Source organism: Pempheris klunzingeri, chromosome 17 (genome assembly GCF_042242105.1).
Source record: "Pempheris klunzingeri isolate RE-2024b chromosome 17, fPemKlu1.hap1, whole genome shotgun sequence".
NCBI classification, from domain to species: Eukaryota; Metazoa; Chordata; class Actinopteri; order Acropomatiformes; family Pempheridae; genus Pempheris; species Pempheris klunzingeri.
This window is the reverse complement of record NC_092028.1, coordinates 10,643,568-10,666,282: the sequence shown is the minus strand read 5'-3', so window position 1 is coordinate 10,666,282 and position 22,715 is coordinate 10,643,568. Positions and strand designations below refer to the sequence as shown.

At 42.8% G+C, this 22,715-nt stretch overlaps 6 protein-coding genes and 1 non-coding gene across 7 annotated transcripts; 3 read left to right on the top strand and 4 right to left on the bottom strand.

Annotated features, from left to right (window-relative positions):
* The first annotated feature begins 173 nt into the window (after positions 1 to 173).
* ndufa6 (NADH:ubiquinone oxidoreductase subunit A6) lies at positions 174 to 1,459 on the top strand. The gene is made up of 3 exons (XM_070848248.1): positions 174 to 342; positions 995 to 1,110; positions 1,237 to 1,459. Exons 1-3 carry the CDS (start codon positions 204 to 206, stop codon positions 1,366 to 1,368), a joined length of 387 nt encoding a protein of 128 aa, XP_070704349.1. The 5' UTR covers positions 174 to 203; the 3' UTR covers positions 1,369 to 1,459.
* Positions 1,460 to 1,742: 283 nt separating this feature from the next.
* On the bottom strand, positions 1,743 to 2,908 carry LOC139217271 (essential MCU regulator, mitochondrial). Its single transcript, XM_070848590.1, has 3 exons — positions 2,753 to 2,908; positions 2,456 to 2,614; positions 1,743 to 1,964 (listed from the first exon to the last, which is right to left on the bottom strand). The coding sequence occupies exons 1-2, from the start codon at positions 2,906 to 2,908 to the stop codon at positions 2,483 to 2,485; spliced, it is 288 nt and encodes a 95-aa protein (XP_070704691.1). The 3' UTR covers positions 1,743 to 1,964; positions 2,456 to 2,482.
* Positions 2,909 to 3,187: 279 nt separating this feature from the next.
* On the bottom strand, positions 3,188 to 9,384 carry fam234b (family with sequence similarity 234 member B). The gene is made up of 13 exons (XM_070848368.1): positions 9,329 to 9,384; positions 7,793 to 8,341; positions 7,138 to 7,251; positions 6,891 to 7,055; positions 6,517 to 6,632; positions 5,936 to 6,086; positions 5,694 to 5,835; positions 5,262 to 5,456; positions 4,939 to 5,017; positions 4,556 to 4,723; positions 4,335 to 4,455; positions 3,926 to 4,152; positions 3,188 to 3,836 (listed from the first exon to the last, which is right to left on the bottom strand). Exons 1-13 carry the CDS (start codon positions 9,363 to 9,365, stop codon positions 3,834 to 3,836), a joined length of 2,067 nt encoding a protein of 688 aa, XP_070704469.1. The 5' UTR covers positions 9,366 to 9,384; the 3' UTR covers positions 3,188 to 3,833.
* Positions 9,385 to 9,922: 538 nt separating this feature from the next.
* LOC139217397 (U12 minor spliceosomal RNA) lies at positions 9,923 to 10,076 on the bottom strand. The gene has a single exon (XR_011585608.1). It is a non-coding gene; the product is annotated as a U12 minor spliceosomal RNA (small nuclear RNA).
* A 517-nt stretch (positions 10,077 to 10,593) lies between these two features.
* Positions 10,594 to 16,596, top strand: poldip3 (polymerase (DNA-directed), delta interacting protein 3). Its single transcript, XM_070847652.1, has 10 exons — positions 10,594 to 10,662; positions 11,434 to 11,534; positions 11,661 to 12,091; positions 12,221 to 12,265; positions 12,374 to 12,451; positions 12,574 to 12,795; positions 14,071 to 14,148; positions 14,270 to 14,399; positions 14,685 to 14,751; positions 15,366 to 16,596. The coding sequence occupies exons 1-10, from the start codon at positions 10,595 to 10,597 to the stop codon at positions 15,580 to 15,582; spliced, it is 1,437 nt and encodes a 478-aa protein (XP_070703753.1). The 5' UTR covers position 10,594; the 3' UTR covers positions 15,583 to 16,596.
* A 908-nt stretch (positions 16,597 to 17,504) lies between these two features.
* On the top strand, positions 17,505 to 19,197 carry rrp7a (ribosomal RNA processing 7 homolog A). Its single transcript, XM_070848364.1, has 7 exons — positions 17,505 to 17,573; positions 17,763 to 17,905; positions 17,995 to 18,120; positions 18,219 to 18,342; positions 18,470 to 18,567; positions 18,667 to 18,874; positions 19,008 to 19,197. The coding sequence occupies exons 1-7, from the start codon at positions 17,510 to 17,512 to the stop codon at positions 19,091 to 19,093; spliced, it is 849 nt and encodes a 282-aa protein (XP_070704465.1). The 5' UTR covers positions 17,505 to 17,509; the 3' UTR covers positions 19,094 to 19,197.
* A 312-nt stretch (positions 19,198 to 19,509) lies between these two features.
* On the bottom strand, positions 19,510 to 22,565 carry LOC139216325 (zona pellucida sperm-binding protein 4-like). Its single transcript, XM_070847418.1, has 12 exons — positions 22,382 to 22,565; positions 22,096 to 22,220; positions 21,768 to 21,888; positions 21,414 to 21,548; positions 21,109 to 21,281; positions 20,835 to 20,914; positions 20,608 to 20,741; positions 20,339 to 20,522; positions 20,106 to 20,250; positions 19,955 to 20,024; positions 19,746 to 19,874; positions 19,510 to 19,661 (listed from the first exon to the last, which is right to left on the bottom strand). The coding sequence occupies exons 1-12, from the start codon at positions 22,563 to 22,565 to the stop codon at positions 19,510 to 19,512; spliced, it is 1,632 nt and encodes a 543-aa protein (XP_070703519.1).
* Positions 22,566 to 22,715: the final 150 nt, after the last annotated feature.

The following is a 22,715-nucleotide window of genomic DNA, read 5'->3' as shown; positions in this document are numbered from 1 at the left end:
TTACAGTTCAGAAATATGAAAAAAAAAAACTATGATGTGTGTCTCTAAGACATTGCCACTACATTAAAATGTTTGAATGGACTGGTGGTGACTGGCGGCCTGTCGTGACCCAGTCCTTCCACAAGGGGGCACCACTACCGCTCTTGTCACCATGACACCACAGAAGAAGAAGTAAAGCCGGAAACGCTGTTACGGCAGTAGTCATGGCGTCCACAGCGTCAAGTCGAGCAGTAGCTGGTGCTGCTAAAGTGGTCAAACCGATTTTTAGCCGGGACCTGGATGAAGCTAAGCGCAGGGTCCGGGAGCTGTACCGAGCCTGGTACCGAGAGGTCCCCAACACAGGTATGTCTGTCCGCCCTGGCGGTTAAAAGGAGTTTAAAAGCCAGCGCTAGCGTCAAGGTCGTGTCTGTGTGGAGGTTCAACATAAAGTCTAACGTTAGCTACTAGCAGACAGAAGCAAACCACAACAGAGCACATTTTAATAATATTAAACATTGTTCCACAATAGCAGCCCTCATACATTCACGTACAGTACATTTCCCTTCAAATACTTCAAATACTACTATTTAGCTTCTAAATAATAACTGAGCTAGCACCTGTGTTTGCATGAGCTATGAATATAAAGCTTTTGTGGTGCTATGAATGAAGCACACTGATACTGGTGTTAAATTAACAGCGCTGTATTTCTCTATGCAAAGTGTATTTTTTTCCTAGTTTATGGCGTCGATCATCCTTTGTGGAAGGCATGTTTATATCTGACACACGAAAGGCTCAAACGGGCTGTCAAATATTCCATGTGTCTTGTGTGTAGCTAAAGCCTGTAATAACATTATTGTCCGAAAGTTAATGATTTTGGTCTTTTCAGTTATGTTGATGGCAGTGAGAAATATGTGGACTATCACCAGTCTTATCCTTAATGTAAAAACAAGTTAGATCATAACGAGTTCCTGGATGAAGTTGATTTGGTGGAAACATTTTCTTTATACCTCTACAGTGACATTGTTTCAGCTGGATGTCACAACCCGCCAGGGAAGAGACAAAGTGAGGGAGATGTTCGACAAAAACAAGCACGTCACTGACCCCCGTGTGATTGACATGTTGGTCATTAAGGTAAAAACATCCCATCACTGATCTGTAGACTACAGTTAAATGGATGAAGATGTAGGCTATTATTCAGAGCACTACTGCTGTGTCTTCCAGGGTGTGTTGAAACCTTTTTCCATTTGTAATCCACAGGGGAAAATGGAACTCCAGGAAACGATCCACATCTGGAAGCAAAAGACCCACGTAATGCGCTATTTCAACGAGACCGAGGAACCGCGTCCCACTGATTTCCTGTCCAAATTCTATCGGAGTCATGACCCTTGAACTGTGGAGCTGTCTGCTGCCCTCTGACCCCTTGGCTCGTGTCTGGTGTGACAGATGTTCCCCCTTACTGTAAATACACACTTAACGCTCACATACCTACAGTTGTGTCTTTTATTCAGAATCATGGTTTCACTGGGGTTCTCTTAAAGGCAAAGACAGTGTTGTGAACAGTTACTTCATAATCTGCCAGTAGATGAGACATTTGGTGCACAAACTCAAGTAAAATTCATATTGAATATGTTCACAACAATGTCTTTTGGTTATTGTATGTATGTGTGTGTGTGTGTGTGTGTATATAGAAATGACAGACAGACAGAAAACTCTTTGTGTTACTGATGTGCACAAAGACCACCAACTTGCACGTCGCTGCACTTTGCTGCAATTTCAATTGTTATTTCCTTTATTGAGACTTCAGTAGTGCATGCAAATACAGTATGATTCATTCACAATGGGACAGCTCTACCTCGCTATCGACATCAGCAAAAACCCTGCATACAGAGGCGACTTCAAAACACAGCAGAGGGAACTACGGGAAAGCATTTATGTGCTCAGAGGCTCATAGACTCGGCCCGCTTGTAGTGACAAAACAAGAAGACCTGTGGAGGGAAGAAGAAGTTTGAGAGTGAGAGGTGATTTAGCATTTGCTATCTTACACTGCCATAACCGACACAGTTTCTTATCTCTGACTAAAATGTGTTTGTCAGCTGCTGCAAAATCCCCATCTGATAAAGCTCACCAGGCATTGCAATGAATTATGCTGTCTTCCCCTAACAGTGCATTTAAGATGCTAATATGGCGAAATTAAAGCTGTACTGCTTTTTAATGTTTTATTTAATAGTTTAAAACTGGGAAGGTGTTTGTAGTAACAATTAAAAAAAAAAAAAAAAATTACCACTTACATGCCATTTAAATTAAAGGGCTGTTACACAGTTTTTCATTTATTCTGAATGGGAATAGGAGATTGAATGTTTCTAATGCAGCTTGTGCACATACACTCAACAGGCTGAGAGTGAGTGTGTGTGTGTGCGTGCGCGTGTGTACTTTGCCACGAGTCACAGCGAAAGCCCATAATCCCAGACGATGATACCTGATTACCAGGAAGCCTACAGACCCCTCAGTCATCATCGTCCTCCGCGACGAAGATGTCGTGCTCCTCCAGCAGCGCAGCAAAGTTCTTGCTGATCCGAGTCCCCACATACAAGAAGGGCACCAGTACCAGAGCGACCCGGACGAGGCCGAAGGGGGTCTGCTCCCCGGTGCCACACACCCCAGCACAGAAACAACCAGGTTAGTTCATGCGAAGCAGCTTCTCCGAGGCTGACTTCTATTTCTGCAACACTGACGGTCTCACGGCAGCGCGCCGACCCGTCAGAGCAGCACTCACCTTCTTGGGTTTGGGCAGAATGGCGCCGGAGGAAGTGTTCACGCTGGTCCGGCTCGGTGTCACGGTCCTCCCGGCCCCACTGGAGGGGGTGTGCCGGGAGGAGCGGGCGTTTCTGAGGGCGGACAGACTGACCGAGCGACCGAGGAGCGACGCCATGTTGACAGTGTTTGCAGATAACTTCGGATAAATTGTGGATGCGGCGCTCCAACAGCGCCCCCCTGCGGCGCCGTAACGCCACACCGCTCTACTGTTCTAATAACCCTCCACTGACTGGATGTCGGGTGAGGTTGAAATAAATGACACATGATGCTGGAAAGATTGGTTTTCATAAATTCTCTTGCAATATGTGAAGTTGCAGATTACATTTAAATGCCATACCTTTTAGAGGCCACATATTCAGAAAAAAAAGATTAATTATATATATCAATTAAAAAAAAACGGACAACATAACTCCAAAACGTTAAAGCAAATCAATAAATACTGTACAGCATCAGATATTTACAGACTCCCTATACTACTGAACATAATGATGGACAGGAAGAACACTATTAGTGGCTTAATGATAAAAAAAAAGAAAAAAATGCATGTGACTGAGGGATGACACCACTTGAATATACTGGCCCTGGAAGAGTTACATGAGTGATGCATACTGTAAACATATTTACATGCTCTTTCATCGGCATTGTTGTGCTTCACTGTCAGTAAGAAACTACAATATAAAGTTGCTCTTCTGCCATCAAGTCCAAACAATCATAAACACTCAATAAAATGTCAAAGACTTCCCCAAATGCAAGTTAAATAATTTAAATAAGCTTTGTACAAACACAATGTAAACCAGAACAATACGAACAAAGTCCCTATCTACAAATGATCTTTTTATACAGAAAAGCAAATCTCTTTCTCAAGTAACAGAAATGATATTCATGCTGAGTGAACCAAATGAGATGTACAGAGCTCCGAATGAATACTCAGCGTCTCCTTAGTGCAGAGCTGTCGTGACGTTTGTCCCTTTCACCCCCACTTGAGTCCTCTTAGTCGTACCGTTTGCAGCGACACAAGGCATGACGGCAGCGGTGGCTCATCACTGAACAAGAGCAACACAGTTAAGACAGATTCACCAGTGAGTGTAATCAATCAAATCTGATTTGACTGACTGTATCTCACACTTCTCACCTGGTTTTTAAAGGACAAGCGCCTGAAGAACTTGTTGACTTCAAACGCGCCAGGTTTGACAGGTTCCCCAGTCTTGTTGCTTTCCACTAGTCTGACAATCTGTGCCTTGGCGATAGCAGCTCTGAGGCTCATGCTCTTCACTATCCGAGCGCCGGGCTCTGAGTCCGGCGTGGGTCGGGAGGACACGGTGATGTAGGAGGCGTCTTTCTGGCGCTCCTGGTAACTCACTGTCAGAGATGGGAAGTAAAACATCGGCATTACCTACTGTGTAATCACATCCTTTCTCATCTGCTACTGACATGCTTTTCAAGACAGCTTGGCACTCAGACGTTTTGGAGAGTGAATGATAAATAATCTATGCTTTAAAGCAGATATTGCTGCTGCAGGTAGAGTAGATTTTAACCTTTACCTGCAGAGGTGACTGCAGTGTCTGTGGTACTGGTGAGCTCCAGCAGGATTGTGGGATACGCAGGATGCAACAGGAAAAGTTTTCTAATGAGCGGCTCTCCTGCAGCAACACCTGGTGCCACCTACACAGCCAGAGTGCACAGTTTAATCACCTTTCCTACATGAGTTCCAGGTCATACTCAACAGACCAGATAATCTTCTTGTTCTCAATGGCAGACTCACAGTTGTCTTGATAACATTCCTCTGTGCTTTGATTGGCTCGCTGGCCCAAAAGAGGAAAGCTGATTGGCCGGTTGAGGTGGAGATTGCCGAAGTTTCCAAAACAAGACGAGGACACACGAACTCTGCCGTCCAGAGAAGATGCCCTTTGGCCCCATCAATGACCTGGGCCTGAGAGACGGGGGAACAGGTACAATTAGAGCAAACATGGAGGTCAAAGGTAAATAATTAAGTATACATCCTCAAGAGTCTATATTTTGTTTTTTTCTGTCACATCGCCAGACTAAAAAGAGCAGTTAAACCTGTGATTTGTGTTTGAGCCCTGTATTAATGTGATGTCTGTCTGTCTGTATGATTAATGTCTGTAAAAGTGTGTGTTTATTTACCTGCATGATCCCTTTAGCTGAATGCTGAATGAAAAGATCAAGGACTCCATCATCATTGAAGTGTCCTGGGGCCGGTTGGCTGTGAAAGGCAAAGAAATATTTCAGGGAAAACTCAAAAAATGATACATGCATTGTTTTTTCAGCACTTCAAAAGCTTAAACAGGGTTTTCATGTTGGGATTTATGATACATGAATGACTGACACTGATTCAAAGTGTAACGCTGTGGCTGAATTTGATACCTCAGGTTAATTCTGTTTTTTTTGTCTCATCGTAATGGTGGCATTGCTTGGCGGTGACACAGTGACGTGCAGGGCTTGTGTACCTGTGAATGGGGGCTGAGTTGAAGGTCCATTCTTTATGGATGTCCTTCTGTCTGAGCACTGACAGTTTGCTGGAGCCATACACCAGCACCCAGTCACTTTTGGTGGAGTTGAGGTTAGAAACGGTGTCCAGGCTGTTGTGGTTGTTACCAAAACCAGCCACAAGAGGGAGCAAAAACTCCACACGCTCAGATCCTCTAGAAAGAATATAACAGAGATGGAATTATGACTTGTAAGAGTCTAAACTGTCTAATAAACTGACAGTGAACTAGTCATTTCCACTAGTCATTGTCACATTTAACAGAAATGACAGAAATATAGTGGTTCACACTTGTAGTGGGTCTTGCATCAGAGTGTCATATCAACTGATCAAAAGTTTGGTATTTAACATAGAAGCGTCTGTACAGAGCCATGTGCCAGTCACTGAGGCGTACCTGTAAATGTGGATGAAGGAGGAGGAGTTGGCTTTCTTGAGTCCCTCCCATCCTGGATCCTTCCTTCTAAGTGCCTGAATTATGGGCAGTTTGCCAGTGGCACGGATGCAGATATCACACAGAGAGATGGCCTCTACATTACCTGGTGCAAAAGACATCGACGCAAAGTCGTGTAAAGCCACCTTTAAAATTATTTAGAAATAATGTAAATTAACTCAGTTATTGGTGGTTTATTCCTTCACCTAGTCCAAAGAGGATGTAGTGTGCCCCTTTCTGTGTCTCATGCAGCACAGGACCGATCAGCTTTCCTTGTCCCGTGAGGTTGAAAGGCACGGGATGGCCGAGCTTTGCCCCCGTCAGCCCGGAGATCAAGGTCAGGGAGAGATCCAAAGCCTGACAAGGAACATGGCACAAATAGGTATGTAGTCACTGAATGCAAAGGCCTGGAAACATGACATCACTGTGATGCCAAACTACAGCACCATTGTAAGACTTATAGATGCTAAAGGGTCTGTCACTGGAGGCACCAATGCACAGCTTCATTTAGCTGTAGAAAGTGATCGAAAATGAGTGAAATTATTCTATTTCAACCTATAAACTGGCTTTTCTCCAGCTCTTTTAACTCTTAAACTGTATTTTAACGTACAGGTAAGTAACTAGAGTAAGAAGTGACTTTATTTGCGTGCTGTTAGTAGGAGTGATTAAACAGACCGTGTAATCGATCATCGTTTCCAACAAATGGCAGCCATTTGTGTCATCTTTGAATGCCTCGGTGTAACGTGATATAGGTGAGGAAAAGAGGGAGTGGCTGTAATGGTTATACCTCGTCTGCAGGCAGGGTGGCTATCAGCAGATCTGGGACTGAGTCGCCCTGGAGGTCTGGAAGTAACACCGCCTGGGATTCAATGTTCTTAAGCAAGACCGACCACAAGTTCTTCCCTGGGGAGTGAAAGGAAACCTCTTAACGGGTGGACTGCCCTTATTGACTTGTTTTTACACGGCAAAAGAATTTAACCTACAGACCTACTTATCTAGTTGTGGCTGAGAGTAACCAGACAACAGACTATGACACTATGAGAACAAATACAGAAGGTTTGTCCAGGTAGTTACTAATCTAATTTAAGTACTGTGTTGATCTACACATCGAAGAGACTGACTGACAGAAACCTAAGTAGCTTGAGTGGCTTGTCCTCTAACCTGTGGTGCCATTGACTGCCGTGATGATGGATTTGCTGATGAGGATCACGGGTGACGGCTGGGTGCCGTACTGCAGACCACACTGGATGTACATCACATTCTCCTGCATGACTTTCCTCCACAGCACCTGACCGCTGACTGCAGACAGGGCCACCGCACTGTAGACTGTATAGAAGTAAAGGACATAATTACTAGAAACAAAATCAGGACTAATTGGCCGAGCCTTTTCAAAGAATCCCTCACATACTTTTGCTCCCTTGTGTGAGATGGGTGTCATTGGTCCATTCGGTAACACCCAGTAACACGTCCTCCACCGAATCACCATCAACGTCCCACAACGCCAGCGCGGGCGGAGTGACACCTGGACAGGGAAAACAAAATGAACACCGCCCACCGGCAGAACCCAAAACAGCTTATATGTATACCAGCTGCTTTGACAACTATCAGCGTGAAGTTGCTTTTTAAATGACGTGTTCTGACCTACAGTTTGTAACAGCAGGAGCGATGGGAAAAAGATGTGAGAATCATGAAATGCAGAAGAGTAATCGAGTATAAAAACCTTGATAATTACATTTCCTGGATGAGTTGTCCATGTTTGATTTCTTAAATACTGGTACAAATAATTGTGTGGTAAATAAAGACACAGTCCTGTCAACTTTGTACTTATTGCCACTCTGCAATGCTTTCATGGTGCATGTTCAAACAGAACCTGTGGTTCACAGTTGACTAATTAATGGGTGAGCCAGCATTGTCTAGCCACAGAGACTCCTCAGTAAGCCTTTATAAAGTGAGCATTATTACTGTTCACTGACACACTGTAACAAACTGTTTATTACATTAACTTCCATTAAATGACAAATGTATTTGAGCCAGTGTGTCTGTAGCTGCTGTGATGTATCTACCTCCTGCATCTCCCAGTGCTCTCTCCCACTGCGGCCTCTTTTCCAGTTCTCCCTTCTGGCAGGGAATCAGAAACGCACACAGCAGCACCAGCAACATGGCGCAGACCAGAGGCACCAAGAAAAATGCACTTCGGACAGCATTCTTCATCCTCAACCTCTTTTCTTCCGCATCACTACTATGGACCCCTAGCCCGGCACCCCCCAGCGCCCCAGACCCCCCTCTGTCCTCCCCGGCCCTGTCCCTGCCCGAGTCCCTGTGGCTCCAGTACTGCACGCCTTTCATGTCGTCTCTGTCCTGCCTGGATTTGCTGGGGAGTCGTTCCCTCCACTCGTCCTCCTCTTCCTCCTCGTCCTCCTGCGCCTCATCTTCGGCACCCACATGTCTCCCAGACCTGCCACCCCGGAGCTTCGAGGAGCCCGTGCCGAGGCAACTGTCCCTGCCGAGGCCATTTCGAGGGTAGTTGAGCACGAGGTCATCCTCTTCGCTCTCGTCCTCGCTGTCTGCTTGGGTGAGGGGGTCGTACTCCCCGAGCTCCGAGCCCTTCTTCCCTGCAGAGACACAGGCACTGACGGTGAGGATGACCTGCCTTGTGTGGTCACTCAGTCAGAGTATGAGTGGGAGCAAATGATTGTTGTATTGTGATGTGTTATTGATGCATAATTTCTAATATATTCTCTTGCAGGTACACTGTGGATGTATCTCCTTTATTCTGGGAATTTTGCAATAATACTTTTAATGCCTCTAATGGTCTTAATGTTTAAAAATGCATTTTACTGAAATTCTGTCTCAAACATGTGACATTTTTTACACTAAGAGTGTAATGTGTAATTAAAGCTAAACAGTGTATTATATAGATCTTAATCTGTTTTGGCACACAAAATTATACACGTTATTAAGCTGTATGTACTGCAGTTTATCTTATAATAGATAATAGGCAGTAGAAACAGGATAAAGCTGCTTTTTAACCATCTCATTTGTAACATCCTTTTACTCCTATAATAATAATACATTCCATAATGATTACATAGATCTTATTTTGATGTAAGAGTAATGGATAAATAAATATTGTAAATTGTAGACCTTTCAAAGTATAGCAAAAGCAAACACATGAAGGTGTAAAGCACATAGTATACATACAGTAGAATATTCATCACATTTGTGATGATGCTTTGCTTGTTTACTCTGCAGCAGCACGTTGATTTGTGTTGGGTTAACATTAGCTAGCAGCTAGCTAAAGAGGCAGGAGACACCAGAGAGGCTTTGGCAGAAAGATGTCACACAGAAAAAACAGACCTATCTCATGTTACGTCCTGTGGAAATCACATCCGTTAATTTGGGATGATGTGGAGCAGAAGCTAAGTGTGTGTGAGACCGAACCGCTGCATCAAATGAATCAAATGTTTGTGAAGAGCAGAGTGACATCAGAGGAGCCTCTGAGACCACCTGGTCCGGACTGATAGCGGTCTCAGTAAATTATCCGCCGTGCTGTTTCCTCTGTCTTTCTGTCTAACTGAAGTGCGCACAGAGCATCTTACCTGGCAGCTTGAGGGCGCGGGACAGAGCTGCGGCCATTTCTCCTCTAACGGGTCCGCGAGACAGCGACGGTAGGCAGCGGTTATAACAGCTCGAGGGCACCAACCCAGCAGGTTGGATCTGCGCCTGTCCCAATGCATCATGGGACTTGGAGTTTTCCCGTCATGCTCTGGGACCATTTCTTGGTGCGTGTGCATGCCACAAAACTAATAGAAAAACGAGGCGATATGCGGATTAAATGACAAATTATTTTTGAGGTCGAGTTTTTGCATTTGTTTCATGCACCAAAAGTGACAATTACGACATATAATATACACTAACTGTGCAATATACTCCTTCTGAATAACCCCACTTGTCATGTATAATATCTCTTTACATTTCACCCTTTCTTTTTTTTATTGTAGATCGTTCCTATTTAAAATCTCCTTCTGTTTATCTCCTCCTAATTTAGTATTCATTCATTTTCTAGAACACTACTTTCTCACCAATTTTTCCACTGAAGCGCTACAACTTTGCCTATTATAAGACTAGAAATTGACATAGTGACTCAATAGATTTTTTAAGTTTGGTTTTATTTTTTTACAATCATGAGAGTTGGGGAAGGCCCTGGTCCTGCAAGGCATCTCGCAAAGTAGGCGAGTCACCAGTACAGGCAAGCCTTTGCCCCTTCAAAAATTCTTCTCGATAGTTATTCGAGGACACGGGCGTCACCCCGCGTCGTTATTTTCCTTACTCATCAGTTTAAGGCATACTCAATCAACTTTCGAGGATCGGCATAGGCACAGCGTTCAGGTGCTCTCGGTGAGGGTGCCAACAAGGATTGTTGGTAACAGTTTATTTTAGATTCCACAAACAGTCCCGTTTGTATCAAATTAGAATGAGAGTTTACGAAACCGAAACGACGTTTTGATTATCTTAAACCAACATTGTGGTGCAAAACCAGGGTAAATGTTGTGGCAATTTAGTGCAAAGGATCATGGGTACCGCGGCATTTACGTTCATTTGTCAAGAGCAATCAATCGCAGATTTATTCGTTTGTAACAGGGCAGGGGTTCTCTTTATAAATCCATGCAGCGGTTATGTCCCTAATAAATGTAACCCGTGTGTATCATCACTACTTTAAAAGCATATGGTTAACAAACAACATTTTAAATGTTTAAATATTTAGTGAGTTTTCCGACAGCCAGTTTGCGTTTCTGGCACCAATCGGCTTCCGTCGTCGTTGGGTTTTTTTCATGCACGCAAGCGTTGTGAGGTTTATTGAGAAAATGGCAGACGTCTCTTTGGATGAAGTTATACGCCAGCGCGGTATTAACCTCAAGGCACCGGCTAAACGGTATTAAACCTATTATTGCACTGATTAATGTTTGTTTACCAAGGACGTGGCAACTTGTACTAACATTTCTAAAACCATAGCGGGAAGAGAAAGCCGCTGGCAGCTTGCTGGCCACCGTAAACTAATGTTAGCTCTTCCAGCCAGCAGCGGGTACATCGTAAACCATTGGCTAAGTAAGCTAGCTAACATTAGCTGCAGGCCTCTACGTCTGTAGCCATTCGACGCTTAATGTGGAGGATAAGTATTAATTATGCAACCAAATTCCGCTTTGTAACCGAACTCGCGGTTAATAGTTGCCAGAAAATAAGAATTTGAAAAGCTGCGACCAGTTTCGTCATGTTTTAGCTTCACTCGCTAGTCGCGGCTAAGCTAGTTAGTATGCTAATGTTTGTGTTTTGCTTTTGTATTGAACAAATCTTATTACCGGAACCACCAGGTAAAATTAGGGTGGTGGCTCGTCCAAATCAATGTTTAAAACTTCTTAGCATTGTCCGTCTTCCACTCCGCAAGAAAATACAGCAGATATCATATTCTTGCATTGAGCCCAGTACGACAACGATTGAATGCGGTCCTCCTGTACTTTGTGAAAAAATTATTTTGTTAGTGGTTATGAAAGGCAGTAAACATACTTTATACTCAATTACTTCATATATTTAACGTGTATATGACGAACTTAAAAATGTGGAATGGAGCACTGTCTTCAAAAAATCCCGATGGGTGTTCCATCGATTGTACCATCTATGAATTAAAACTAAGGTTTTTCTTTCTCAGACCCATGTTTGGACGTGGTGCAGGAGGGACTGTCAAGAGCTTTGATGCTCGGCAAAAGATTGGGATTAATGATGTCAGACAACGGCTTGGAGGAGGAGCAGGTAAGCCTCCATTACTGAATAGCAGATAAAAATGGCAGACTCCTTATGCCTCATGCTCACTGTAAAACAATAGGTCAGAGAATTAATACTAAATATGCCCTGAATCATCTTCGTGTCCCCCTTCAGGATTTCAAGTGAAAGATGCTAGAGAAAAGCTGGGTCAGAAAGATGCTCGCTTCAAAATCCGTGGTAGGGGAGGAGCAGGTGGAGTGCAGGATGCTCGTCAGATGATCAACTCACGCAAACAGGGGCAGAATCAGTTCAGCGTTCCTGCACAAGTGACGCAAAAGGCAGCAGGAATGCACCAACTACAGAGCCACGCTCTTGTGCCACAGATACAGATTCAAACCAACAACAATCTTGGCGGTGTGAACTCAAGGCAGTTTGCCCCTAATGTACACGGACTGAATGTGAGGGGCGCTGCAAATCCTCAACTGAGCAATAATAAGAGAATGATGGATGCCCGTGATAGGCTGAGCCTCAAGAGGAGCATTGGAGGGACTCAGGCACAGGCAGCAGCTGCTGCACCACCCTTAAAAATAACCAAGACCATCCAGGTAAGGTTAAAATGAGTGGCTTTGAAGATCAGCGACACAGCCTGCATGTATGTATACTTGTTGAAGTGTAAAAGCACATAGACAGACTGACTGTACTCTAATGATGATGATTGATGCTTCTCTTTACAGCAACGTCCAGTAGGGATGTCAGGTGGAATACGTGCAGCTATACAGGTATGTTTAAACATGACAGATGGAGAGATTCCTCTGAATAACAATGTTTCCTGGTATCTTGGCTAAGATTGTAAAACTAAACTAAATAGATAATTTTTTCTCCCACAGCCTGTCTCAAATGAGCACGATGGCATTTCCAGTAAACAAATAAAGATCACAACAGCTAACACTATGCTACAATCACGGGTAAGAGCTGCTTCAGTATAGCTGACCTGATCTGATGTTGCACACTGTGTCAACACAGCGACACAAATGCGTACCACTCACATTAAAGGAAACGCTTCATTTCCATTTTTTACTTTATACAGTCTGGCACGGCAGGCTCTGCATTCTCCATGTCAGCCCCAATCACCAAGGTGGTAAAAAATGATGCTTACACAGCCCCACGTCCTCCCGTCCCCGTGGCTCCCACCCGGCCCAACACCAGCATGGCTGCTACCCGGTCCTCAGCTGCAGCACTACAGCCAGTCTCTAGGACTCTCCAGCAAAGCTCAGCAGAAACCAGCACAACAGTTCCTACTCCCCCTCAGGTAAACATTCCTGCTTGCTCACTATGCATTTCTCCACCCCCTTTTGTAACTTGTCTTCATTTGATATTATTGTTGAGTTGAATTTGATTTTATGCTGTATACAAATCAGTAACATATTTAAATGAGCTTTAGTTAAACAATCATGGTAGCTTAGTATTTTAGCAAGCCTTATGAGAAGAAATGGGTGCACTGAGAGCTGTTTCTCCTAACTGATCATTGAACTTTGAATGGTGCTGATTGTAATTTTTCCCTCAGTAACAGTGATTGTTTATCAAAAGACTTGTTTACCGTATTACAGAAATTTCTGCAATGTAGTGAATTCAAACAAAGCAGCTCTTTAAGAGTTTCAGTAGACCTACATTTTCAGGTTATGCCTCTGTGGGACAAAGATCAAAGAATTAAGTCACATCAGGTTTTATAGGCAGATCAGTGACAGACAAAAAGAAGTTCTTGTCTATTTGTCATACAAGCTGTCAGTGACAAACACCTGGCCATCTTCTCTTTTCTCTGTCCTCCATACAGAGTTTTCTGATTTATTTCAGAGAGAAGGACTTGTAGGTTTCTCACAGGAAGGTGCATGGTTGTTCTAAGGCCTCTACACCCTGTAGGTCAACCTGACCTGTGCTCAGACCTCACTGGGATACAGTGTGTGGAACCTTGTCTAATATAAAATCTAAAATGGGAATAATATAGGCAATAATACAGAATTTCCCCCACATTAACAATATTTTTTACTTACTGAGTAGTCCCCAGATTTGATCATTTTGTGACCAATAACATTCGCTACTGCAAACATTTTGTAGACAGGCTCTTAATCGTCCCAAATTAAAAACACATATATCTTAAAATAATATTTTAATGATTTATGTTATATAAGAAGATATACAGTGCAATAGGAGATTTCCAAGATAGGAATTTAATCCTGTCCCCTGCTTTACTTTTAATCCCAATACGCCTCCCTCCTCTCTCTGTCACAGCAAACTAGTTGATTTCCTGCCAGTATATGGTGTTTGCCACAGTGATTAAATTTAGGGTTTAATACAGGTACCTCAAAAGAGCTCAAAGAATATTTTGCCGCTTACTTGGTTTTTCCACACACAGTCAGTCAAGTGTTTCATAACACAGTTAGTGGTGGAGGGTTGTGTTAGATCTGAAACCCAAATTGATTTTGTGAGGTGATAACTTCATGATGACGGCAAGTGAGATTTTCATCAAGATATTTGGCATTTTCATTGCATATGTTTGATCGTGTGGTGTCGTCATATTTCTTTCTAGCCTGCTTTCAGTCCTTTGGAGGGCACAAAAATAACGGTGAACAACCTGCATCCCCGGGTGACTGAGGAAGACATAGTTGTGAGTAAATCACACTGATTGCCAATAACCTTTTTGTTGTGTGTGTGATATTCAGTGACGTGCTGTAGTGCAGAGATGACTCACTCAGTGCTTGTTTTGCACTCCATCTATTTGTCCACAGGAACTGTTTTGTGTGTGCGGGGCCTTGAAGCGAGCACGACTGGTGAAAGTGGGTGTGGCTGAAGTGGTGTTTGTTCGTAAAGAGGACGCCGTGAGCGCATACAGGAAGTACAACAATCGCTGCCTGGATGGTGAGTGCCAGTAGCAAGGACGCACACATCAAATGGCTCTCTGGTTTTTGGGCTCTGGCTTCTGTTTTGCATGCAGGTCAATGACTCCAGTACTGACAACAAGCTTGCCGGTTAGGGATGTCATAGTATGTCTGTGTATGTTAAAACTGCATGTCTTTGTTCAACTGAAGAGCAGCCAAGTTAGATGTCAGCAGCACCACTGAGACTGCTATTAATCAGATTGCTAGAGTTTAGCTGTTTGTGTGTATAATTTGTTTTTTATTATCTTCTTTTCTTGTCCCGCAGGCCAACCCATGAAGTGTAACCTTCATATTCAGGGAAATGTCATCACTTCTGATCAGCCCATTCTATTGTAAGTGACCCCACAGGGCTTCATTCTTTCATTTCAAATTAATCTGTAGTTGATTGTGTTTACATGCATATACTTTATTTTGCATATTTCCCATGAGCTCTACCCCAACTGACTGAAATTCATGTCACAGTAATTTCTGTTAAATATAAAGAACAGTGACAGCACTATTATTAAAATGTTGTTCTAATTACTTGCAACGACGCAAGCAGTGACAATCCAGGCAGGATTAGTTCAGTATCTTATTTAATTAAGCATTTGAGTGTTTGGTAAGCTGTTTAGTGGTGCACTGAGCTGCCTTTGACGAAACAGTTGCTTAGATAACACATTTAGTGACAGGATCATTCTATTCAAGTTATTGATAGTGTTTTAAGTAAACCACTCAATACGTGAAAAGGATTGATGTAATTAAATTGTAAGTTTAAATTGAAATGTAAATGCACTCGTTTGTTGCCCTATTCATTTTAGTCTAAATAATTTCAATGCTTTTTTCAAGACAACTATCCTTTTCTAAATATAATGTGCAGAAGTTATGGATTTTATTAAACAAAGCGTGTTGGTTTTGTTTTATCCCTCTGTGATCTTGAGGAATTGTGACATCTCCTTGCCTCCTGCAGGAGGCTCAGTGACACTCCAGGCATAGGCAGCGGCACAAAGAAAGACGGTCTGCCCTCCCCCTTGTCTCGCCCCGCCGGTCAGAGAGCCTCCTCCCAGCCCACTCCAGAGGTGGACCCCCAGACCATCCTCAAAGCTCTGTTTAAGTCCACTGCGCAGTCCACCTCCACCACTGAGCCCCCCAGCTCACAGGCCACTGCCTTTCGCATCAAGATATAGCTCATGTGTAGTGTTTATATCCATATTACTGCATTCTCGGTGTTAACATACAAACTGTGTTTTTCACATTGACAGCAGGCAGCCCGCATTCGCTGATTTTTACACATTTGATAAACATGGCATCTGAACATAAAACTCATGGACACAGAACATTTTTGATTTTGTGGTATCCCAATGTCACCCTTTTGTTCCTGAGATGGACCACCAGGAAGAAGTGTAATGTGATTTGTTGTTTTAATCCAATGTGGTGGGGGATGCCAAATCAAACAGGATGTGTAGGAATTTTTTATTTTTATTTTTTTTTTTCTTGATGTGATGCCAGCCCATTTGGATATGTTGATTTTTTTTTTTTTTTTTTTTCTTTTAATATACCAGTTCAACTCTACTTACCCCCATGTCGCAAAAAACGACAAGAAGCAAATAAAGACCTAAAAAATTAATTTTTTTTAATTAAGCAGCATTGTCATTAATGAAATACATTTTGTTTAAGGCCCTGTACATCCACCTCGATGTGTTCGGTTATATGGTCTGTGTCAGATGTGTATCTAGAAATGGAGTAAAGACCAAACAAAACAGAAGAAACAATACAGTACAGTAAATGCCATATCTATCTGATTAGGCTGGAAAATGAAGTCCTCAGCAAGTCCTCTACCGAATTTCAACCTGAGAAGAGGACTTTGTAGCCAAAAACATTGAAACCACTCGTGTGCAGAAATCAGGGATGGACAGAAACTATAATACCATAATTTCAGTTAACCAGTTTTCAAACAGTCATATGCTTATTTTGTTTTTACCATCCATGTAGCATCCACGATCTTGTGTGCTCTGTTTGTGACTGGTTTTATTTGGTTGTTCAGTTTTGAAGCAATGTATGTTTATTTCTAGTATACATTACACTTGACATATGTTCAGTCTGTAAATTACTTTCTGTTGCTTTCCTGGTATGTCAGTTAAGAAGAAACTAGAGAGATCAGATCTGTCTTGAAATGTCGCCATTAAATATTTAGCTTTGTAGCTGTCTAAGACTCATCTTTTCTGTCTGCCATATCATGCAGATTACTTTTCTACAGGTCGAAGTCATTGCGTCTCTAAAAACTGCAGACAAGTCATGAGATTATACATCTTCTCATGTGCCATCACAGTGTGTTCTTAGAAGCCTGATTTTATTAGTTTTATCTTCACCTTTAGATTAATGGCTGTAGAGCAATTCTTTTGTCTTTGAGACACGTAACTCCATATTTACAGCCCAACAATCACAGGTATTAAAAATTATTTTGAAGTTGAAATGTTCTATAGCTGTTTTGCTGAAAATCAAACACTAGTTACAATGTATACCTCAAAATAAAACGATTCATAAAATCAAATTAAATTTTCATTAGATTTTATGACTCCTGTTTATTGGTAGCCTACAATATTTGTTGTGCTAACAAAAGTTATTATATTGCTGAGACCATTTGTGTAGGACGAACTAAAAATAACACATAGATCTTGAACTCTTGGCTCTTCAAACATATCTGGTAAAAACGTGAACATCCATGACATGCAAATATTACAATGCATGTTTTTTTTAGTAATTCTCTCTCTATATATGTATATACACATATATGTATACATCTTAAAAAGATTATATTATATATAAAATGATTCATTATATATATATATATATATATATATATATATATATATATATGTATATATGTATATGTGTGTGTGTGTGTGTGTGTGTATATATATATATATAAATATGTGTGTGTGTGTGTGTGTGTGTGTGTGTGTGTGTGTGTGTATGTATATATAAACGTTATATATGTAAACGTTCGGATTTCAATGTTATTTGGACTGTTTCTATTCACTAGGGGGAAAAAATTACTTTTAAATTCCGTAATTGTTTAATCAATGTACTTCCGGTGTGAAAGGTCACATCAAAATGGCGTCGTCCAAGAAGAAACATGCCAGTAGCCAGCCTTGTGTTATTCCCGGAGGATTTACAGGTATTAATTAACAAAGCTATGAAGATTAATTTCAGCTTTTCGCTATCATACTGTTTCATCTCCCTTTTTGGTCATTTGAAACTATTTACGTGGTCGTCACGTCGTCTCTTGGTCACTGCCGAGACTGTAAGTTACTGAGTGATGTGTCGGCTTCAGGTCAGATTGTTTTTCTGCTGTCTCTCTTCGCAGTGTTGCCCTTACAGTTTAGTTCCGACAGCGTTGCGCAGCACAAACTGTATGTGAAAGAGCACAAAGTACGAGCAGAGAAGAGTTCACACAGACCTCTGGACCGGACTTTGTTTGTGCTCAACATCCCTCCATACTGCTCACAGGTACCGTGTGTGTAGCTGTTACTACCTGTCTGGTCTAGGTGGTTGTTTGTTTGTTTTTTATTATTACTTCCTGCCTGTTTGTCTTCCAGGATGTTGTCAAAGATTTGTTCTCGCAGTTCGGCTCCGTTCAGTCCGTGGAGATAAGAGACCACCCGGGCTCCTCTCAGGACTCTGGCCCCATGCTGTCCAAGTTATTTAAACCAGCTGAAAAACGAGTGAGCTCTCCCTGCTGTGACACTAGGAGCAAACTTGTTATGTACATCAGGTTTCAGGTCACTATTCAACCTCTCGTGTCTCTGTCCATCCCTCTCAGGGGTTCAAAGTGGGCTACATCGTGTTCCAAAATTCCTCCAGTGTAGCAGCAGCTAAGTCCCACCCACATGATGTGCCTCTGGTGGTGTGCACAGAGCAGCGTCCAGTGAGGACAGGAGTACACAGTGAGTAAAGCCACAGAGATGGATTCCTTTATATTAATGCAAGATTTAATATTTAATCTCAGTTGATGGCTCTTTTGTGTTGCTTTTTTTATTTATTTGTGTTATATTTTGCTTCTTCTCGTGCCAGAATGGATTCAGCAGTACACACAGTCCTTTATTCGGTCAGACAAACTGCAACAATTGGTCGACTCCTTTATGGGAGGATACGATAAGCGGAAAGAAGAGGTGGGAACTGTGCATCTCTTCATCCAGCATCGCACGCCTATCTGTAATCCGTGTCACATCACCTTGGGTTGTCTTTTGTTTTGTTTTTTTTCGTTACAGGAAGCAGAGAGGCAGAGGAAGGAGGCCGAGCAGGAACAAGAGGATGAAGAGGGCTGGGTGAAAGTCACAAGAGGACCAAAGGGCGCCAAGGCCCGCCCCCACAGTGAGAAAGCCAATAAGAGGACTCTGCAGAAAGAGATTCAGAAGAAGAAGAGGAAGGAGCTCATGAACTTCTACACCTGGCAGCACAGAAACACACAGAAAGAACGTAAGTTGCGAAATAAGTTTATTTTCTATATCTGCAGGCTAGAATTTGCCCTTGATGTTTGAAAGGGATACAGAATCAATCAAGCTTTGTAAAACAAATGGTTAACTTAACATATATACATCTCTTTTTCCAGATATTGCTGAACTAAGGAAAAAGTTCGAGGAGGATAAACAGAGAATAGCTCTGCTGAGGGCACAAAGAAAGTTCAGACCGTACTGAGCCAACCATCCTGATATCCCTTCGCTTATTTCACTGCTTGTGTCTTTTTAACTACATTTATAAACCTGAGCAGTTTTGTGTTAATAAAGTATTATTCTGATGGACTTATTTTCATGATTATTGAAATACCAGCATCACACAAGAGATGAATGACATTTGGGAAATCATTGATGTCTGTAGAGGTAAGTATCTGATGAAAGGTGACTTAAGGATCAAGTTCAATGTTCACAAAATGACAATTCGAGTCATTTTAAAAACTAGCTTTTGTACTATTTTGAACCAATGTTTTGGCCTCAATTTTGAGAAAAGAAAAAAAAAAAAAAAAAAAACCATACTGAACGACTTAAATTGTGGATTTCACGATCAAGAAGTACAAACATTTTTATTTGACTGCACATCATAGACTGTGACTTGTTTTATTGAGATTGTTCACTATCAACATGTGCATCACATGCTTGCTGCACTTCTGGCTTCTTCCACTTTCTGAGGCTTGACCATACAGCGTACAGCAGGATCAGTAGCAGGGCAGCACCAACACCGCACAAAGTATACACGGTCACCTGAAACACTGACGAACAGAAAAACATTTCATTCACTTATTGCCATTGTTCCATCACACGATAACTACAGTTTTGTGCTGAACAGGACTTACTGGCATTCTGTTTCACACATGGATTGTCATCCAGTTGAGTGTTGTTCTGTCTCAGCGGCCCTAAAGAGACCAGCTGGACCTGGTGGGACTCAGACGGTGCCTCTCTTCTTTGCCTTTCACCTTCAGATGCTGTGGGAGGAGATGCAAAAGTTTACCACCACAACATAAACGCGGCACACAGTGTGAAGGTGCAACACTAACATACTCACAGATTATGGAGCAACGCTGTGCACAGTTGACATCGTTGGTGCAGATTTCCACCCAACAGTAGAAGTACATCTAAGTGAGAGATTACACACAGCCATGTCTGCGGAGACGCTTGATTTATACTACTGAAATGTGTAGATGTGATGACCTTACTTCCTCCACACTCGGGTCGCCTGTATGCGGGTCCAAGAAGGCAAAGGTCTTGACATCGAACCTCCTGACTTGGGAGTGGGACATGGTCCTTCCCCGGTCGTCCACGGGAACAGAGCTTCTCATGTTATCCAAAGGGTTGGGGCATCTATCCAGGAGGAGAACTGCTCAGTAACCTATGTGCATAATTTCAAATATCTCACCTCAGGTTGCCACTGTGATCGCTTCCAACTTACCCATCATAGAGGAGCGTCCACACGGAATGTCGAGACGCAGGGTAGGCGAAGCAATCTCGCACACGCAGGGAAAGTGTGGGGTCTGGGGGCGGCTGGCCGATAGAAATCTCCACGTATGCAGCTGAACGCAAGGGCATGGTCAGTGGAAACTGGTCTTCAGGGAAGAAGGATGTGAAAGATGCATCTAGGGGGACAAATTATGAGAAATTCAGTGACTTAAAAGTGACTTAACCCCACTCTTGATTCCATACTGTGCCCCACTTCATTACCATGGGCTATTCTCATCTGCACTTTGATGGTTCCCAGTGCAACCACAGGTGGTGGGTTGGTCACTGCATACCAAGACTGGAAGTTCACTGCACGCTTTAAATCTGATGACTTGTATTCACACTGGACCTGGAGACTTAAAGCCAGATGCATATTATTGCATTCGTCAAACAAACTGTCAGATTATTCAGCTTTACAGTACAGTGGATGAAAAAAGAAGAAAAAATACCTAAATGGTGAATTTTTGGTTATACTTTCAGTATGCCGCTCCTCCACTTCCACCTCATAGATCATCTCATCTCCATCTACCTAAAAGCCAGGAAGAGGAGGAAGGAGTCAGACTCCAGCAAACACACATCAACTATTTACTGATATTCAGGTCACATTCAACAAAAACACTTCAGTGAGACAATCACGACTCTATAAAGTTACATGCATTTAGATTCATTTCCAAAATGCTGTGTTTAAGTAACTGCAGATACATTACATCCAGGTAGCATTACATTCATCTTTGCACCACATTCCATGACTCCTATCTTGAAAACAGCCGTGTCTGGGGTGGTGACCACTGGGAAACAATGTGGATGATCCTTGACTATGAGGCTGCTGGGTTCACTGGGTGGGTCTGTGTCTGTAGCCTTTACTGAGAACACAAGGTGTCCATCCAGAGAGCAGGCTGCAGGGAGGAAAAGGCAGGCTTGTTTATACTGAAACAATGAAGCTGAGGTCAATTAACTAATTTACTTCATCACAAAAATCACTTACATGTATGCAGCACTTTGACAGATAAGGCAAATGTCAATCTTACCATTGAGTTTGTAGTAGCAGGTGAAATCATAAGCATCGTAGCAGCATCCCAGTTTGTAGCAGGCATTCCTAGAAATGCTTTGGTGGCCACAGTCCACTCTGAGAGCTCTTTCTATGCCACAATTTCCTGGTAACACTGGAGAAGATGGAGTAAACCGTGTTGTGCCAAAACCCTTTATTGTAAATGACAGATAATATAACCCCATGGCATCACCTGCGTGCTAAGAAACCATTCAGAACTCTGAACCAGGCTCCAAAAGGAAAACGGTGCCACTTTAAGTTTTGGCTGACTTCAGGTAAAGAGATAGAACGGTGTCAGTGAGCTTGTTTAGGCTCATCAGCCGTCTCCACTCACTTGTTGGAACAGGTCGAGTCCTCTCACTGGATCTCTTTATCAGAGGACAGCTGATATTTACCCCAAACAATCGATCCTCTCCTTCCAGCTGGACCTGCAGAGGGATGACCACTTTGCTCCCCTGAGGATCAAAGGTCAACACAACATGGCTGTGAAGAAACCTTACAGACAGGTGTGCATGTACATGCACACACCGTGCATCTTTTTTTTTTCCTATTCAAGGGGAAATATTAAGCATTCACAGGACTGTTTTTGAATAACAGAAACATAATGTTCAGCCACTCTTCCCACCCAAATTACCATTATTTAGTCTTTTTTTTTTTTTTACCTGAATCTGTGCATAGCAGCTGTCATATCTGCTGAGAAAGGAGAAGCCCTTGTTTTTCTGTCTGTCCACTCTCACTCCACAGGACTCCTCAGATGGAAGCACTGGGATTCCGGCTCCTGTCATGTCTAAGAAAACAACAAAGCACACACACACTATTCTGATGGATCAATGCAAATATTGAGAGCCGATTTGACAATTACAGGATTGAGTGAGCGTTTTTGTGCCACCACCACTTTCGCCATCCCGCTCAGAGGTTGTGGCACTGCGACAAGGAACGCGATCTGACCTTTGACGTGAATATTACTTTGGACCTGCGGACCGAACACAGCTCTGATCCATCGGGGAGAGCAGGTGACTCTCGGCAGGACGAGCTTCTCAGGTGTGTTTCTCACCTGGGCGGGTAAGAAACACCAGCAGCGCTGAGCCACGGCGGCTAAAATCAAACAGAGGTTTGCACAATGATAAATCATCTCCGTATAGTTTAGATATTTTGGCTAGTTCGGCTCTGCCCCCCCCAAGTTGCAGGTCCTTTGACGCAAGGTGGGGGTCACGTGACCCCTGATAATTAGCGTTAATGAGCGTAAGGCTTGCAGAGATCTCCACCACACTAGCAGAGTCTC

What these genes read in the sequence shown, in the direction of transcription:
- ndufa6 (XM_070848248.1), top strand. Translation starts at nt 204, where the DNA reads ATGGCGTCCACAGCGTCAAGTCGAGCAGTAGCTGGTGCTGCTAAAGTG. An exon ending in CCGAGAGGTCCCCAACACAG is followed by an intron (nt 343 to 994) that starts GTATGTCTGTCC and finishes ATACCTCTACAG; the next exon opens with TGACATTGTTTCAGCTGGAT. An exon ending in TTGACATGTTGGTCATTAAG is followed by an intron (nt 1,111 to 1,236) that starts GTAAAAACATCC and finishes TGTAATCCACAG; the next exon opens with GGGAAAATGGAACTCCAGGA.
- LOC139217271 (XM_070848590.1), bottom strand. Translation starts at nt 2,908, where the DNA reads ATGGCGTCGCTCCTCGGTCGCTCGGTCAGTCTGTCCGCCCTCAGAAAC. An exon ending in TTCTGCCCAAACCCAAGAAG is followed by an intron (nt 2,615 to 2,752) that starts GTGAGTGCTGCT and finishes ACCGGGGAGCAG; the next exon opens with ACCCCCTTCGGCCTCGTCCG.
- fam234b (XM_070848368.1), bottom strand. Translation starts at nt 9,365, where the DNA reads ATGGCCGCAGCTCTGTCCCGCGCCCTCAAGCTGCCAG. An exon ending in TCCTTCATCCACATTTACAG is followed by an intron (nt 5,457 to 5,693) that starts GTACGCCTCAGT and finishes TATTCTTTCTAG; the next exon opens with AGGATCTGAGCGTGTGGAGT. An exon ending in AACTCAGCCCCCATTCACAG is followed by an intron (nt 5,018 to 5,261) that starts GTACACAAGCCC and finishes TGCCTTTCACAG; the next exon opens with CCAACCGGCCCCAGGACACT.
- poldip3 (XM_070847652.1), top strand. Translation starts at nt 10,595, where the DNA reads ATGGCAGACGTCTCTTTGGATGAAGTTATACGCCAGCGCGGTATTAAC. An exon ending in CAGTTCCTACTCCCCCTCAG is followed by an intron (nt 12,796 to 14,070) that starts GTAAACATTCCT and finishes ATTTCTTTCTAG; the next exon opens with CCTGCTTTCAGTCCTTTGGA. An exon ending in TCTGATCAGCCCATTCTATT is followed by an intron (nt 14,752 to 15,365) that starts GTAAGTGACCCC and finishes TGCCTCCTGCAG; the next exon opens with GAGGCTCAGTGACACTCCAG.
- rrp7a (XM_070848364.1), top strand. Translation starts at nt 17,510, where the DNA reads ATGGCGTCGTCCAAGAAGAAACATGCCAGTAGCCAGCCTTGTGTTATT. An exon ending in TCCCTCCATACTGCTCACAG is followed by an intron (nt 17,906 to 17,994) that starts GTACCGTGTGTG and finishes TTTGTCTTCCAG; the next exon opens with GATGTTGTCAAAGATTTGTT. An exon ending in AGTGAGGACAGGAGTACACA is followed by an intron (nt 18,343 to 18,469) that starts GTGAGTAAAGCC and finishes TTCTCGTGCCAG; the next exon opens with AATGGATTCAGCAGTACACA.
- LOC139216325 (XM_070847418.1), bottom strand. Translation starts at nt 22,565, where the DNA reads ATGATTTATCATTGTGCAAACCTCTGTTTGATTTTAGCCGCCGTGGCT. An exon ending in CTGCTACTACAAACTCAATG is followed by an intron (nt 21,282 to 21,413) that starts GTAAGATTGACA and finishes TCCTCCCTGCAG; the next exon opens with CCTGCTCTCTGGATGGACAC. An exon ending in GCAGATGAGAATAGCCCATG is followed by an intron (nt 20,523 to 20,607) that starts GTAATGAAGTGG and finishes TTGTCCCCCTAG; the next exon opens with ATGCATCTTTCACATCCTTC.